Source organism: Pristiophorus japonicus, chromosome 12 (genome assembly GCF_044704955.1).
Source record: "Pristiophorus japonicus isolate sPriJap1 chromosome 12, sPriJap1.hap1, whole genome shotgun sequence".
Classification (NCBI taxonomy): Eukaryota; Metazoa; Chordata; class Chondrichthyes; family Pristiophoridae; genus Pristiophorus; species Pristiophorus japonicus.
Genome location: NC_091988.1, coordinates 25,030,120 through 25,046,361, shown reverse-complemented (window position 1 = coordinate 25,046,361; position 16,242 = coordinate 25,030,120). Strand labels below are relative to the sequence as shown.

The following is a 16,242-nucleotide window of genomic DNA, read 5'->3' as shown; positions in this document are numbered from 1 at the left end:
TTCAGACAGTCAGTAGTTCAATTCTCCCCCATTATCCATTTAATCTTATGAGCTGTACAATTGTTTTTATGAAGTTTTTAAAAAAGCCTAAATTCTGGCTAAAAAAAACTATAGACTACCTGCAGTTAGTTCATTTTGTTGCAATCGCGCACAGATTGCAGGAAAGGGAGGGAATGGGACAGCTCCTCAGGTGCAATGTTAGAACTGAATTTAACCATGAAACAAGCAGCACCTAGCTCAACCACTTGGCACAAAATGTGTGTGCGTGTGAAGTAATAGTTATACTATAGATGTTAAAGAATGAAACCAGTACTCAATAATGTTCTATAAACATATCTTCTATTACACAGTTTTGCTTTTTAGTGTAGGTTTCCTTATTCTATTTTTGTTACTTTCTTGTTATCGTGCTTTTCTGCTCTTTCTTGGGATGTGCATCAGACAATGGGTGGCTCCCAGGCACCACCAATGCTGCACTTAGCTATTAGCAGGAGGACATGACCAAGCACTGGTCGAATCCTTTACCCGTTTTCCTTCCTTTTACTTATAGGGAGGTGTCTGGCTTTTGTTTTCATCTTCCTGCAGCAGGAGAGAGGCGGGAGTCAAGAGAGGCAGCGGCCTATAAAAGGCTCAGCAGTCCGGGGAGCGTCGAGAGAGGCGGGAGTCGAGAGAGGCAGCGGCCTATGAAAGGCTCAGCAGTCCGGGGAGCGTCGAGAGAGGCGGGAGTCGAGAGAGGCGTACCGGTGCAGCTCCAGCTGAGAGAGAAGGCAAAAAAGGCAAAAAAGAAGTAGAAAGAAATCAAAAGGTGACGTCACAGCCAACGTGGTAAGTGATTGGCTGCTCATTGGTGAGTAGTTTTTATTTTTCTTTATTAGTCAGTAACTTTTAACATTGTTGTCGCCAATTTAAGTGTATCTAAGGGTTAAGTCATGGCAGGACAGCTCGGTCACGTGATATGCTCCTCCTGTACCATGTGGGAACTCGGGGACAACACCAGTGTCCCTGACGACTACATGTGCGGGAAATGTGTCCACCTCCGGCTCCTGACGGTCCGCGTTGCGGAGTTGGAGCTGAGGGTGGATTCACTCTGGAGCATCCACGATGCTGAGAATGACGTAAGTAGCACGTGGAGCGAGTTGGTCTTACCGTAGGAAAAGGGTCCACAGCCAGCGAGGGAATGGAAGACCAGCAGGAAGAGTAGTGCAAGGAAGGTAGTGCAGGGGTCCCCTGTGGTCATCCCACTGCAAAACAGATACACTGCTTTGAGTACTGTTGAGGGGATGACTCATCAGGAGAGGGCAGCAGCAGCCAAGTTCATGGCACCGTGGCTGGCTCTGTTGCACAGGAGGGCAGGAAAAAGAGTGGGGGAGCGATAGTGATAGGGGATTCAATTGTAAGGGGAATAGATAGGTGTTTCTGCGGCCGGAACCGAGACTCCAGGATGGTATGTTGCCTCCCTGGTGCAAGGGTCAAGGATGTCTCGGAGCGGGTGCAGGACATTCTAAAAAGGGAGGGAGAACAGCCAGTTGTCGTGGTGCACGTTGGTACCAACGACATAGGTAAAAAAAAGGGATGAGGTCCTACGAAATGAATTTAAGGAGCTAGGAGCTAAATTAAAAAGTAGGACCTCAAAATTAGTAATCTCGGGATTGCTACCAGTGCCACGTGCTAGTCAGAGTAGGAATCGCAGGATAACTCAGATGAATACGTGGCTTGAGCAATGGTGCAGCAGGGAGGGATTCAAATTTTTGGGGCATTGGAACCGGTTCTGGGGGAGGTGGGACCAGTACAATCCAGACGGTCTGCACCTGGGCAGAATCGGAACCAATGTGGGAGTGTTTGCTAGTGCTGTTGGGGAGGAGTTAAACTAATATGGCAGGGGGATGGGAACCAATGCAGGGAGATAGAGGGAAACAAAAAGGAGGCAAAAGCAAAAGACAGAAAGGAGATGAGGAAAAGTGGAGGGCAGAGAAACCCAAGGCAAAGAACAAAAAGGGCCACTGTACAGCAAAATTCTAAAAGGACAGAGGGTGTTAAAAAAAACAAGCCTAAAGGCTTTGTGTCTTAATGCAAGGAGTATCCGCAATAAGGTGGATGAATTAACTGTGCAAATAGATGTTAACAAATATGATGTGATTGGGATTACGGAGATGTGGCTCCAGGATGATCAGGGCTGGGAACTCAACATCCAGGGGTATTCAACATTCAGGAAGGATAGAATAAAAGGAAAAGGAGGTGGGGTAGCATTGCTGGTTAAGGAGGAGATTAAGGCAATAGTTAGGAAGGACATTAGCTTGGATGATGTGGAATCTATATGGGTAGAGCTGCAGAACACCAAAGGGCAAAAAACGTTAGTGGGAGTTGTGTACAGACCTCCAAACAGTAGTAGTGATGTTCGGGAGGGCATCAAACAGGAAATTAGGGGTGAGTGCAATAAAGGTGCAGCAGTTATAATGGGTGACATTAATATGCACATAGATTGGGTTAATCAAACTGGAAGCAATACGGTGGAGGAGGATTTCCTGGAGTGCATAAGGGATGGTTTTTTAGACCAATATGTCGAGGAACCAACTAGGGGGGAGGCCATCTTAGACTGGGTGTTGTGTAATGAGAGAGGATTAATTAGCAATCTCGTTGTGCGAGGCCCCTTGGGGAAGAGTGACCATAATATGGTGGAATTCTGCATTGGGATGGAGAATGAAACAGTTAATTCAGAGACCATGGTCCAGAACTTAAAGAAGGCTAACTTTGAAGGTATGAGGCGTGAATTGGCTGGGATGGATTGGCGAATGATACTTAAGGGGTTGACTGTGGATGGGCAATGGCAGACATTTAGAGACAGCATGGATGAACTACAACAATTGTACATTCCTGTCTGGCATAAAAATAAAAAAGGGAAGGTGGCTCAACCGTGGCTATCAAGGGAAATCAGGGATAGTATTAAAGCCAAGGAAGTGGCATACAAATTGGCCAGAAATAGCAGCGAACCTGGGGACTGGGAGAAATTTAGAACTCAGCAGAGGAGAACAAAGGGTTTGATTAGGGCAGGGAAAATGGAGTATGAGAAGAAGCTTGCGGGGAACATTAAGACGGATTGCAAAAGTTTCTATAGATATGTAAAGAGAAAAAGGTTAGTAAAGACAAACGTAGGTCCCCTGCAGTCAGAATCAGGGGAAGTCATAACGGGGAACAAAGAAATGGCGGACCAATTGAACAAGTACTTTGGTTCGGTATTCACAAAGGAGGACACAAACAACCTTCCGGTTATAAAAGGGGTCGGGGGGTCTAGTAAGGAGGAGGAACTGAGGGAAATCCTTATTAGCCGGGAAATTGTGTTGTGGAAATTGATGGGATTGAAGGCCGATAAATCCCCAGGGCCTGATGGACTGCATCCCAGAGTACTTAAGGAGGTGGCCTTGGAAATAGTGGATGCATTGACAGTCATTTTCCAACATTCCTTTGACTCTGGATCAGTTCCTATAGAGTGGAGGGTAGCCAATGTAACCCCACTTTTTAAAAAAGGAGGGAGAGAGAAAACAGGGAATTATAGACCGGTCAGCCTGACATCGGCAGTGGGTAAAATGATGGAATCAATTATTAAGGATGTCATAGCAGTGCATTTGGAAAGAGGTGACATGATAGGTCCAAGTCAGCATGGATTTGTGAAAGGGAAATCATGCTTGACAAATCTTCTGGAATTTTTTGAGGATGTTTCCAGTAGAGTGGACAAGGGAGAACCAGTTGATGTGGTATATTTGGACTTTCAGAAGGCTTTCGACAAGGTCCCACACAAGAGATTAATGTGCAAAGTTAAAGCACATGGGATTGGGGGTAGTGTGCTGACATGGATTGAGAACTGGTTGGCAGACAGGAAGCAAAGAGTAGGAGCAAATGGGTACTTTTCAGAATGGCAGGCAGTGACTAGTGGGGTACCGCAAGGTTCTGTGCTGGGGCCCCAGCTGTTTACACTGTACATTAATGATTTAGATGAGGGGATTAAATGTAGTATCTCCAAATTTGCGGATGACACTAAGTTGGGTGGCAGTGTGAGCTGTGAGGAGGATGCTGTGAGGCTGCAGAGCGACTTGGATAGGTTAGGTGAGTGGGCAAATGCATGGCAGATGAAGTATAATGTGGATAAATGTGAGGTTATCCACTTTGGTGGTGAAAACAGAGAGACAGACTATTATCTGAATGGTGACAGATTAGGAAAAGGGGAGGTGCAAAGAGACCTGGGTGTCATGGTACATCAGTCATTGAAGGTTGGCATGCAGGTGCAGCAGGCGGTTAAGAAAGCAAATGGCATGTTGGCCTTCATAGCAAGGGGATTTGAGTACAGGGGCAGGGAGGTGTTGCTACAGTTGTACAGGACATTGGTGAGGCCACACCTGGAGTATTGTGTACAGTTTTGGTCTCCTAACCTGAGGAAGGACATTCTTGCTATTGAGGGAGTGCAGCGAAGGTTCACCAGACTGATTCCCGGGATGGCGGGACTGACCTATCAAGAAAGACTGGATCAACTGGGCTTGTATTCACTGGAGTTCAGAAGAATGAGAGGGGACCTCATAGAAACATTTAAAATTCTGACGGGGTTAGACAGGTTAGATGCAGGAAGAATGTTCCCAATGTTGGGGAAGTCCAGAACCAGAGGTCACAGTCCAAGGATAAGGGGTAAGCCATTTAGGACCGAGATGCGGAGGAACTTCTTCACCCAGAAAGTGGTGAACCTGTGGAATTCCCAACACAGAAAGTTGTTGAGGCCAATTCACTAAATATATTCAAAAAGGAGTTAGATGAGGTCCTTACTACTAGGGGGATCAAGGGGTATGGCGAGAAAGCAGGAATGGGGTACTGAAGTTGAATGTTCAGCCATGAACTCATTGAATGGCGGTGCAGGCTAGAAGGGCCGAATGGCCTACTCCTGCACCTATTTTCTATGTTTCTATGTTTCTATGAGATTGGAAATTGAACCTGCATCTTATGCCTCCCGTGCATTGACCACTAGTGGACTAAGTGCTGCAACACCCCTCTATAACATAGCTATCCAATAATAACATCTAAAGCATAGTGCATCTATACTTGTACAATTGCAAGTGAATAAGATTTGTCTATAGAAGCCAGAAGCTGACCCAACAGTCCTGTCCTTTTCCATAGGTCAACCAATACACTTACCTTCTTCCAATACCCTTCATTGCTTCATTCCCAGAAAGGCACCAGATTAATTCTTGAAACATTAATATTTTATGAAGATAACAGATCTCCTGTGGCATTTTGCAGTGAGTGACAGGATATAACAAAAAGTGACATCTGAAGTGCGATGGCTAAAGTGTGACAAAGAAGTAACTGTGATGCTAACAGGAAATGTGTGCTATATGAAAGACCTTTGATATAGCACTAGTTGATCTCCCATGGTGTTGCACATGCTAAGTAAAGACCAAATGTAATCTCCAGATAATAGTGGAATTAGAGGGCAGGAGATAATTACAACGGGGTGTACAGACATATTTCAATCCACATTTTAAAGTCACACATTTTTTTCTTTATTTTTTATAATATACTTTGATTTTATATTATTTATAGTTAAACGTCAAAACTGCTAGCAGTTTGGGAAGCAGAGAAGTAGTGTTGGTTGGAGCTTGAGGATTTTGCTGTAAGCTGAGGAGCTGGGAGATGCAAAACTGAAGTATTATAGCACCACCACTGGAGGGAGGATGTAATTACAGTGTTCATAATTTTACAGTTTTCGTTATAAACGTGGACACAGGAATTTATAATGGTAAAAAATTGACATGAAACTGGGGCAAAAATATGACAGCATGAAATAAGGTTTTTGAGAGAGGTAAGAACGCACATGTAAGAATTTTATACATTATAGATGGATGATGCATCAGGTGAATAATAAATGTTACCGTGCAAATTTTTCAGACTCGTTATCAGCAACGTTTGATAAGTTAATAGGATCGATGCACCCTCCTAAAATTTCAACATTTTTGCTTTTCACAGATTAAATTTGATTTGCATTTCACTGTTACAATGACAACTTGCCATTCAATAACAGCTTTAATGTCTCAAAATGTCCCAAGGTGCTTTACAGATGTGAGAATGGAGACCAGGCAGAAGTTGTTGAAGATTTAGTGGAGGTGACCAGATGTGGTAAAGAGATAGGTTTTAAAAAGGACTTTGAATGTGATAAGAGAGGCGGTTAGACTGAGAAGTGGTCAGGGAGAAGGTTCTTGTGCAGGACTCAGAAAGCTGCCACCAAATGTGGAATGGAGTGAAGAATATGGAACAACATATACAGTTGGAGGAGGTTGAAGAAGCAAGGTGGGGTGGTGATGTGGAGGGGTTTGTAAACATTTAATTCAATATGTTGGGTGACAGGGAGACAGTGGAAGTCACCAAGCATAGGCATAATAGAGTAGGACTTTTACCAGGTGGGTTCTACAAAGGGCAGTGATGCATCACTCCAGATTACTAACTTCCTGACGTGGGCAGTGGCATGCTGGATTATTGCAGTTACAATTATGAATAGCCCTTTTTTTTTAATTATGGTGGTGATATTACAAAATAATAGTTGGAAAATGCCACAGAAAAGCCACTTGCTATGCAGCTGTTTCATGTTTTATGTTACATCGCCTTTTCTAGATGTCAGTATTGAATTGATTTAATAGTGGTACAGTGAAGTCTTTCACCTGGCTGTGGGTCAGTGTAATCCACTGTGTATCCATCCAGTTGCAGCAGTTCCTGAGGCTCAGCTTTTTTCTCCCGGTAACTGCACATTGCAAATGTATACTGGCTGACCTGAATAAATAAAAAAAAACAGATGAATATAACTGTGCTTTCCTTTAAACTCACCAAGCTCCATAACAAAATCTACACATATGCTGACATTTTCTTAACATGTGCTAGTGGTGAGGTATCTTGCCACCAAGCTTATGGTCTACAGGACAGTAGTGATACCTGTCCTCCTATATGGCTCAGAGACGTGGACTATATACAGCTGGAGAACGCTGGAGAAGTACCATCAGCGGTGCCTCCGCAAGATCCTGCAAATCCACTGGGAGCACAGAGGTCAGTGTTCTCGCTCAGGCCAACATCCCCAGCATTGAAGCATTGACCACACTTGACCAGCTCCGTTGGGTGGGCCACATCGTCCGCATGCTCAACACGAGACTCCCAAAGCAAACGCTCTACTCGAAACTCCTGCACGACAAGCAAGCCCCAGGTGGGCAGAGGAAACTCTTCAAGGACACCCTCAAAACCTCCTTGATAAAGTGCAACATCCCCACTGACACCTGGGAATCCCTGGCCTGAGACCGCCCAAAGTGGAGGAAGGGCATCCGGGTGGGCACTGAGGACCTCGAGTCCCATCGCCGAGAGCAAGCAGAAATCAAGCCTAGACAGTGGAAGGAGCATGCGGACCCAGGCTCCCCACCCACCCTTTCCTTCAACCACTGTCTGCCCCACCTGTGACAGAGACTGTGGGTCCTGCATTGGACTCTTCAGCCACTTAAGAACTCACTTTTAGAGTGTAAGCAAGTCATCCTCGACTCCGAGGGACTGCCTATGATGATGATGATGATGATCTTGCCTGCTACCAGTACATGGGAACCCAAGGTGCACTACGTGTGATTTTGAAAGCAATGGTGGTGGATGAAATTCCTCGCTAATAAGAACATAACAACATAAGAAATAGGAACAGGAGTAGGCCACACGGCCCCTCGAGCCTGCTCCGCCATTCAATAAGATCATGGCTGATCTGATCATGGACTCAGCTCCACTTCCCTGCCCGCTCCCCATAACCCCTTATCATTTAAGAAACTGTCTATTTCTGTCTTAAATTTATTTAATGTCTCAGCTTCCACAGCTCTCTGAGGCAGCGAATTCCACAGATTTACAACCCTCTCAGAGAAGAAATTTCTCCTCATCTCTGTTTTAAATGGGCGGCCCCTTATTCTAAGATCATGCCCTGTAGTTCTAGTCTCCCCCATCAGTGGAAACATTCTCTCTGCATCTACCTTGTCAAGCCCCCTCATAATTTTATACGTTTCGATAAGATCACCTCTCATGCTTCTGAATTCCAATGTGTAGAGGCCCAACCTACTCAAACTTTCCTCATAAGTCAACCCCCTCATCCCCAGAATCAACCTAGTGAACCTTCTCTGAACTGCCTCCAAAGCAAGTATATCCTTTCGTAAATATGGAAACCAAAACCGCATGCAGTATTCCAGGTGTAGCCTCACCAATACCCTGTATAGCTGTAGCAAGACTTCCCTGCTTTTATACTCCATCCCTTTTGCAATAAAGGCCAAGATACCATTGGCCTTCCTGATCACTTGCTGTACCTGCAAACTATCCTTTTGTGTTTCATGTACAAGTACCCCCAGGTCCTGCTGTACTGCGGCACTTTGCAATCTTTCTCCATTTAAATAATAACTTGCTCTTTGATGGTGTGTACTTGAAAAATTCCTGCCAATTAATTAGTCACTTCTTTAAAGTTAATGAAGCACAAACACAAAACCGATGGGCTAAAATATATTTTAATTGAAGAGATTAACACAGTTAACCTGCAACAAAAATATTTCCTTTTAAAATTAGTTTTGAAATTGAGAAGCCATTACAATACTTCATAGCAACGCTTATGCTGTATTGCTATTGTCGATGATTTACATCATGGTCGGAGTAATGTTGCCAACCCATGTTGTTAGATTTTAGCTGGTTTGTTAGGTGGTATGCCCTGACCTCGTAAAAAAACCCTGTCATTTCATTCATGTTTACCTTCTGGAAAGTGCTCCTCCTGTTCAGGAGCAATGGAGCAACACAGACAGTAGGAGTTGGCAGAAGAAATACATTTTAAAGAGAATGAATGAAAGGAGGAAAAAAACATAATCAAAAAGTAAAATAAGGTTATTCCTGGGGAAGAGCAATTGGAAAAGGACATTGGACAAATTGCCATAGCAGCCATGATAAAGATTGTCCTGAATACTAGTCATTATCAGTTATAATCATAATCTACGCACAGTAATCAGAGGGGCTACACAGCAAAATAAAAACACATTTGTAAATAAATGCTGAATTCCCTATTGCTTTCTAAAATACTGTATTGATTTACCCAGGTCTCCTAAAATATTTATGTCGCAGGACTGCCAACAATGCAGAGCCGCTCACCTTGTGAATCCCTTTGAGGATAGCATGTGCTCGGATGCTGAACTAACCTATAGTATTGTCCTGGGTTATAGTTTGTGTTCATGTTTATGCACTCCTATCATTCAGATCAGACAAGGTTAGGAGTGACACCCTGTCACAAACAATGTGAGTTCACTGTCTTGGTGCCAGTCATGTTTAAGCAATCCTTAAATCTCACTGATCAGCGCAATTGTTGTCAGAACTGCTGAAAATGGCAGCTCTCACTCCTCTTAGTTTGCTTCTGGGTGACACGATGAATTCAATGTCATGTTCTTGATGCAAGTCATTGAGCTGCAGGGCCTCTTTCAGGCTCTGAGAGCCTCAATACACCTTCAGGACACCATCAGGCCACATCAGGCCAGCATTTGGCAATGAAGTTTTGGATTGTCTGAAAGGAAAGGCTGTTAGAAAACACAGGATTCTCCATGCTTCAGGCTAGGTGCTTACACAGCGTTCCACTGTTTAAAGATTTCAAGAGTAGAGCGATTAACTTCTACTGCAAATTAGGTTCTCTGGAAAAGCTCATGTGGTTTTTGGGTTATCTCACTTTTTGTGTGTGCCATTTTAAATTCTACAGACTGAGTGAGTACAACTAACTATCAAGAATGTCTTAATACTTTAATTGCCTCCCACTCTACATCACAGCCTTCGGATAATCTGTGAACCGCTGAAGCTCTTATTTAGATAGTCAATAAAAAGGGTTCACGCCATCTCTACTGATGGGCTGCATCAGAAGTTGCAGATCATTTTTTCTTATTGATTTATGAGGACAGCTAAATGGGGTCCTGTTGTGCTGGCAGCAAGTGCCACGTACATGTCATGTGTCTAATGCGCGAACATTGCAGTCTTAAATTCCGTGAAGCTGTTTGAACACCCACTGATATTCTGGCTAGGATAATATATGGTGAAGTACATATCATTCCTATACATGTACCGCTCAGGTGGGATACAAATCACTAAATACATTTTGTTCACTCCACCATCTTGACCAAACTTAGTGAAGTTATATATAACTATTGTAAAAAATTCTTCATATTTTTCTTTCACTTTTAATGGACTTAGTTTTGGACAATCTACCCCTGATTTCCCTAAAATTTTAACTCCTTCTTCATCGGCTGATTATAGAATTATTGATTGTTACACCACAGTTTCCACATGATGACACTCAACTCCACTTCACCACCGCCTCTCTCAACCCCTCCACTGTCTCTAAATTGTCAGACTGTTTGTCTGACATCCAGTACTGGATGAGCAGAAATTTCTTCCAACTAAATATTGGGAAGACCCCGCCACAAACTCTGTTCCTTCCTCACTGACTCCATCTCTCTCCCTGGAAATGGTCTGAGGTTGAACCAGACTGTTCGCAATCTTGGTGTCATATTTGACTGAGATGTGTGTCCAATCACATATTCACTCCATCGCTAAGACCGTCTATTTTCACCTCCATAACATTGTCCGACTCCGCCCCTGCCTCAGCTCATCTACTGCTGAAATCCTCATCCATGCTTCTGTTACTTTTAGACTTGACTATTCCAATGCCATCCTGGCCAGCCTCCCACGTTCTACCCTCCATATACTTGAGATCATCCAAAACTCGGCTGCCCGAGTCCTAAATCGCTCCAACTCCTTCACCCATCCCCCCTGTGCTCGCTGACCTACATTGGCTCCCGGTTAAGCAACGCCTTGATTTTAAAATTCTGGTCCTTGGCTTCAAATCCCTCCATTGCCTCGCCCCTCCCCATGTCTGTAATCTCCTCTAGCCCCACAACCTTCCAAGATTTCTGCACTCCTCTAATTCTGGTCTCTTATGCATCCCCGATTTTAATTGCTCCACCATTGGTGGCCATACCTTCAGTTGCCAAGGCCCAAAGCTCTGGAATTCCCTCCCTAAACCTCTCCGCCTCGCTACCTCTCTTTCCTCCTTGAATACGCTCCTTAAAACCTCTCTCTTTGACCAAGCTTTCGGTCATCGGCCCCAATATCTCCTTATGTTGCTTAGTGTTAAATTTTGTTTTATAATGCTCCTGCGAAGCGCCTTTGAACGTTTTACTATGTTAAATACGCTATATAAATACAAGGAGGCTATTTGGTCCCTCTCCGTCCACTTAATTCCATTTCTTTGTCTTTTCCGCATTTTCTTAAAAATTTTGTTTTTCAAATATTGATCCACTTCCCTTTAAAAAACTACAATGCATTCTGCTTCCAGCACTTTTTCTGGTATGACATTCCATGTCCTAACAACCTTCTGCATAAAATATTCTAACCTCTCCCTTCATTCTTTCAGCGGTAATCTTAAATTTATGCCCTCTAATTACTGACCACTGGAAATATTTTTCCTTATTTATCTTATCAAAACCCTTCATAAATTTGAACACCTCTTTTCAATCTCCTGTTTCATCACCAACAGTTATCAGGAGGAACCTGGTAGCTTTTCAAGCTTTTCCTATTCCACTGGAATCTCACCCACTATCATTCACTACTTTCTCATCTTTTAGTCAGAGACTTTGTATAAAAAGTGACTTCAATACATTTCAGATATCAGAGTGATTGACAGGATAGACAACACTAACTTTAACACGAAGAAATCTAGAAGAAAGAATATTGCCTTTCATGACCTCAGTACCCCAAAGTGGTTCACAGTCAATTAAGTACTTTTGAAGTGTCGGCCCTGTTGCAATGTAGGGAAACATTGCAGCCAATTTGCACATAGCAAGGTCCCACAAATAGGAATGACATAATGACCAGCTAAACTGTTTTTAAGTGATCCTGGCTGAGGGATAAATGTTAGTCAGGACACGGAGAATTCCCCAGGTCTTGTCAAAGATCGCTTCCAGGCTTTCCTGAATGGAGAGTCGCAGATTGTGGCAGATGAGGCTTTTATCAATGCTGTGCAAAGTTATCTTGAGGTAAAATTAATGCAAGAGTGTAAGAGTATCTTTTTGTTTCAGTTTAATCATTCCTCACCTATGTTAGAAAATGATAAATTTATATTGTTGAATGCTATTATTTGGACATTTTTCCTGGAAATATAATTTCCTTCATCAAAATTTCACTTGGACAGGTTAGGTGAGTGGGCAAATGCATGGCAGATGCAGTATAATGTGGATAAATGTGAGGTTATCCACTTTGGTGGCAAAAACACGAAGGCAGAATATTATCTGAATGGCGACAGATTAGGAAAAGGGGAGGTGCAATGAGACCTGGGTGTCATGGTACATCAGTCATTGAAAGTTGGCATGCAGGTACAGCAGGCAGTGAAGAAAGCAAATGGCATGTTGGCCTTCATAGCTAGGGGATTTGAGTAGAGGAGCAGGGAGGTCTTACTGCAGTTGTACAGGGCCTTGGTGAGGCCTCACCTGGAATATTGTGTTCAGTTTTGGTCTCCTAATCTGAGGAAGGACGTTCTTGCTATTGAGGGAGTACAGAGAAAGTTCACCAGACTGATTCCTGGGATGGCAGGACTGACATATGAGGAGAGACTGGATCGACTGGGCCAATATTCACTGGAGTTTAGAAGAATGAGAGGGGAACTCATAGTAACATATAAAATTCTGACAGGATTGGACAGGTTAGAGGCAGGAAGAATGTTCCCGATACTGGGGAAGTCCAAAACCAGGAGTCACAGTCTAAGGATAAGGGGTAAGAGATGAGGAGAAATTTCTTCACTCAGAGTTGTGAACCTGGGAATTCTCTACCACAGAAAGTTGTTGAGGCCAGTTCGTTAGATCTATTCAAAAGGGCATTAGATACGGCCCTTAGGGCTAACGGGATCAAGGGGTATGGAGGGAAAGCAGGAAAGGGGTACTGAGGTGAATGATCAGCCATGATCTTATTGAATGGTGGTACGGCTCAAAGGACCGAATGGCCTACTCCTGCACCTATTTTCTATGTTTCTTCAAATAATGCTATGAGATCTTTTATGTCCACCCGAGAGGGCAGATAGACTTCAGTTTAACACCTCATCGAAAAAGTGGCACCTCAAGTGCAACACTCCCTCAGTACTGCAGTGAAATGTCAGCCTAGATTATGTGCTCAAATCTCTGAAGCAGGTGACAATGCTACCACTGAGACAAGGCTTTGAGGGACTAAATACCATATAAACTTTAGTTATTTTATGGAGTGACTGTTTAAGATGCAATCTTTTAAAAAAATCTTTCTTTTTGCATTTAAAAAAAGATTGTGATTCCCCAAATGGCTCAGTAAGAAAATGTACCAGGTGGTATGGTACTGAGCAATATGGACTAGGAATGCTCCATATTTGTCTTTTGTATGCTGAGTTAGTTTATCTCAGGTGTGGTGGCAGTAATGTCATAGGAATCATGGAAAGGGGGCAATGATATAGAAGTATTAGTCCATCAAAGGTCAAATGGTCGGTTATTCCTGACTCTAGAGCAGTAACTTTCCAATTGTCCAACATGAATCTGTGACAAAGCAAATCACCAGCATGACTGCTGGATGGCATGGAGACCACTGCAATGTCGTGCCCACCTATGGATTACTAATTGCAAATTCGGCTTGTACCAAGCCAATGCCCTGCCACTTAGTCGTCAAATAACTTCTGCACATCAAGAGAGTGTGAGTGTGCATGTGTATCTACATACGTGCATTGATATTAGATGATGACATGATTAGCCTTCACTGTGATATCACCTACAGTCATAGTGAAAAAAGTGAACTCACCAAGGCTTCTTCGACAGCACCTCCCAAACCCGTGACCTCTACCACCTAGAAGGACAAGGGTAGCAGGTGCATGGGAACACCATCACCTGCAAGTTCCCTCCAAGTTGCACACAGTTCTGACTTGGAAACATATTGCCGTTCCTTCAGCGTCGCTGGGTCAAAATCCTAGAACTTACTCCCGAGCAATGTGGGAGAACCTTCACCGCAAGGACTGCAGCGGTTCAAGGCGGCGGCTCACCACCACCTTCTCAAGGGCAATTAGGGATGGGCAATAAATGCTAGCCTTGTCAGCAATGCCCACATCCCATGAATGAATTTTTAAAAAGAGTGAAATAGTTTGCCAATGCTCACTGTCAAGGTCCGCACTTGAAGAATGACCATTGAGCAAGGCAGCAGAGAGTTGCGAGTATCTTTAGAACCATGCCGTAGCATGAATCACCGCCTTCAAGAAGAGGAGGGGAGTACATTTTAAGGAATTTTAAGCCTGAAGGGTTAAAGTAGATATGGAACCAAGGTTGATAAAATTGCTTTATTACTTGTGAATAGAAACCATGCAGAAGAACTGATCCTTGTAATTGCAGTCTAAGAACTGGAAATGGTCATGTGTGAGGGAACCTTCAGCTCATCTAAGGAGACAAGTGGTACTTATTCTAAGCACCCTATTGAAAGAGAATCAGAGATAAACAGCAGGAATGGTGAAACAACCCATAGTAATTATAAGAATCCAAAGGGATGTGGGGGTGGGGAGCAGGGAATACACAGAAAAATAGCTGTGCAGAATAGACACTTGCTAACAAACTGTCAATCATCCACAAGCTGCCTATAAATATACACCACTTGTCACACGCAATCATACAAGCTGTATATAAGCAATATATTTCAATATGTAGGATATTGTAACACATTGTACTGAAAAATACAACTGCAACACAGAAACTAAGCTTGGGAAAAGGAATAAAAGCACTACCACCCTCATGTTTTCCTCACTAACCTTATCTTATGGGACATGAAAAAGAAATGACGGAAGTCTCAAATGAGCAGAAGAGCTCTTAAAGGTCATCAAAATATAGAAAAACTCTTCCTACTATCTACCAATAAAGAAGATACTGTAAGGTAAAGTGTTGCAACCTGCAACTGAAATATGCTAACAACATCCTTGTAATCCAGAGTGTACTTGACATAAACAAGTTACACGCTACAGTTAAATCAGTGCACACCGATTGTTGCCGAGTGCTCTCCCACACAGATGCTATTGCTTAATAGAGAGCCAGCACAATTAAGTAGATTGACAATGTAAAAATGTGATTAAATTGTTTTACCAAGATTGCCATTTTATCGTGGATAGGCTCACACTATTTCCCAGTAGGCCTGGAAGTGCACTACTTTGGCAACCGCCATAATTTATTGATGATGAGAAATTCATTAGCAAGTGTCAGCTCCATTTAACAAAAGCTACCCATATTTTGCCCAACGACATACACTGAACATAACACACTTATACTGTAGAATACTAGTAACTCAGACATTGGAAAAGAAGATCCAGTATAAAATAATCTAAATAAACTAATTAGAAGGTACTGTACTTCTTAGTGAATAGAATGTAAAGGGATAGAGGAAGTTTAATTGTTTCTGTTTTTTGGGTTGCCAATGAAAAACGTCTATAATATTAGCATATGGTGTGGTAATGCAACATACTATGAGATCTGTGTAAAATAGAAAGAGAGGTATGTTTTGACCATATTAATTCAGTGCTACCACCTACTGTTCATTATACACTGCTGCAAGTTCAGCTGACTCAATGGACACTTTCTTTGCTTTTGGGGTCCTGAAGGTTTACTGTGTTTGTAATTGGGCGGTGGGAAGGGAGGAAGGGGAATCTGGGGCTCGTTTGTTTTGCTACATTGTGAATGTTGATTGGTAATGGAACAATCAGAGTCAGCGGCATTAATAACGTGGCATTTATATTGCAGCTTTAACAGTGATGCTTCACAGAGAGGTAAAGAAAATGAATACTAGAACCAAAGAGAAAGCGATTAGGTGAGGTGACAAAAAGATTGGGATGCCAAAAAGATTGATCAAATGGATGGGTTTTATGAAAGGTGTTGTAGGCAGAGAGAAAAGCAGAGAGGTGCAGGGGTTTAGAAAGTGATTTCCTAGGCAGGCTGAAGGGATGGATGCCAATGGTTGAGGAGGAGGGTGGGGGAGGATGCACAAGAGGCCAGAATTAAAATAATGGAGAGTGCCGTGGGGCAGGGGATGGTGCGTAGGGCTGGCTAAGGCTAAGGCTGCATAGATAGGAAGAGACATAGATTTGGAGGGATTTAAACACAGGGAGGAGAATTTTAAATGTGTGGCATTGGGGACTCAGTAATCAATGTA

The 16,242-nt window shown here is 43.1% G+C and overlaps 1 protein-coding gene across 2 annotated transcripts in view; it reads right to left on the bottom strand.

Moving 5' to 3' along the window:
- Positions 1–16,242, bottom strand: part of cadpsa (Ca2+-dependent activator protein for secretion a) — a 603,717-nt gene that overhangs the window by 213,288 nt on the left and 374,187 nt on the right. For both annotated transcript variants that reach the window (XM_070894664.1, XM_070894665.1), the window contains exon 10: positions 6,690–6,798. In XM_070894664.1, the coding sequence (XP_070750765.1) occupies positions 6,690–6,798 (109 nt within the window). The remainder of the gene's footprint in view (positions 1–6,689; positions 6,799–16,242) is intronic.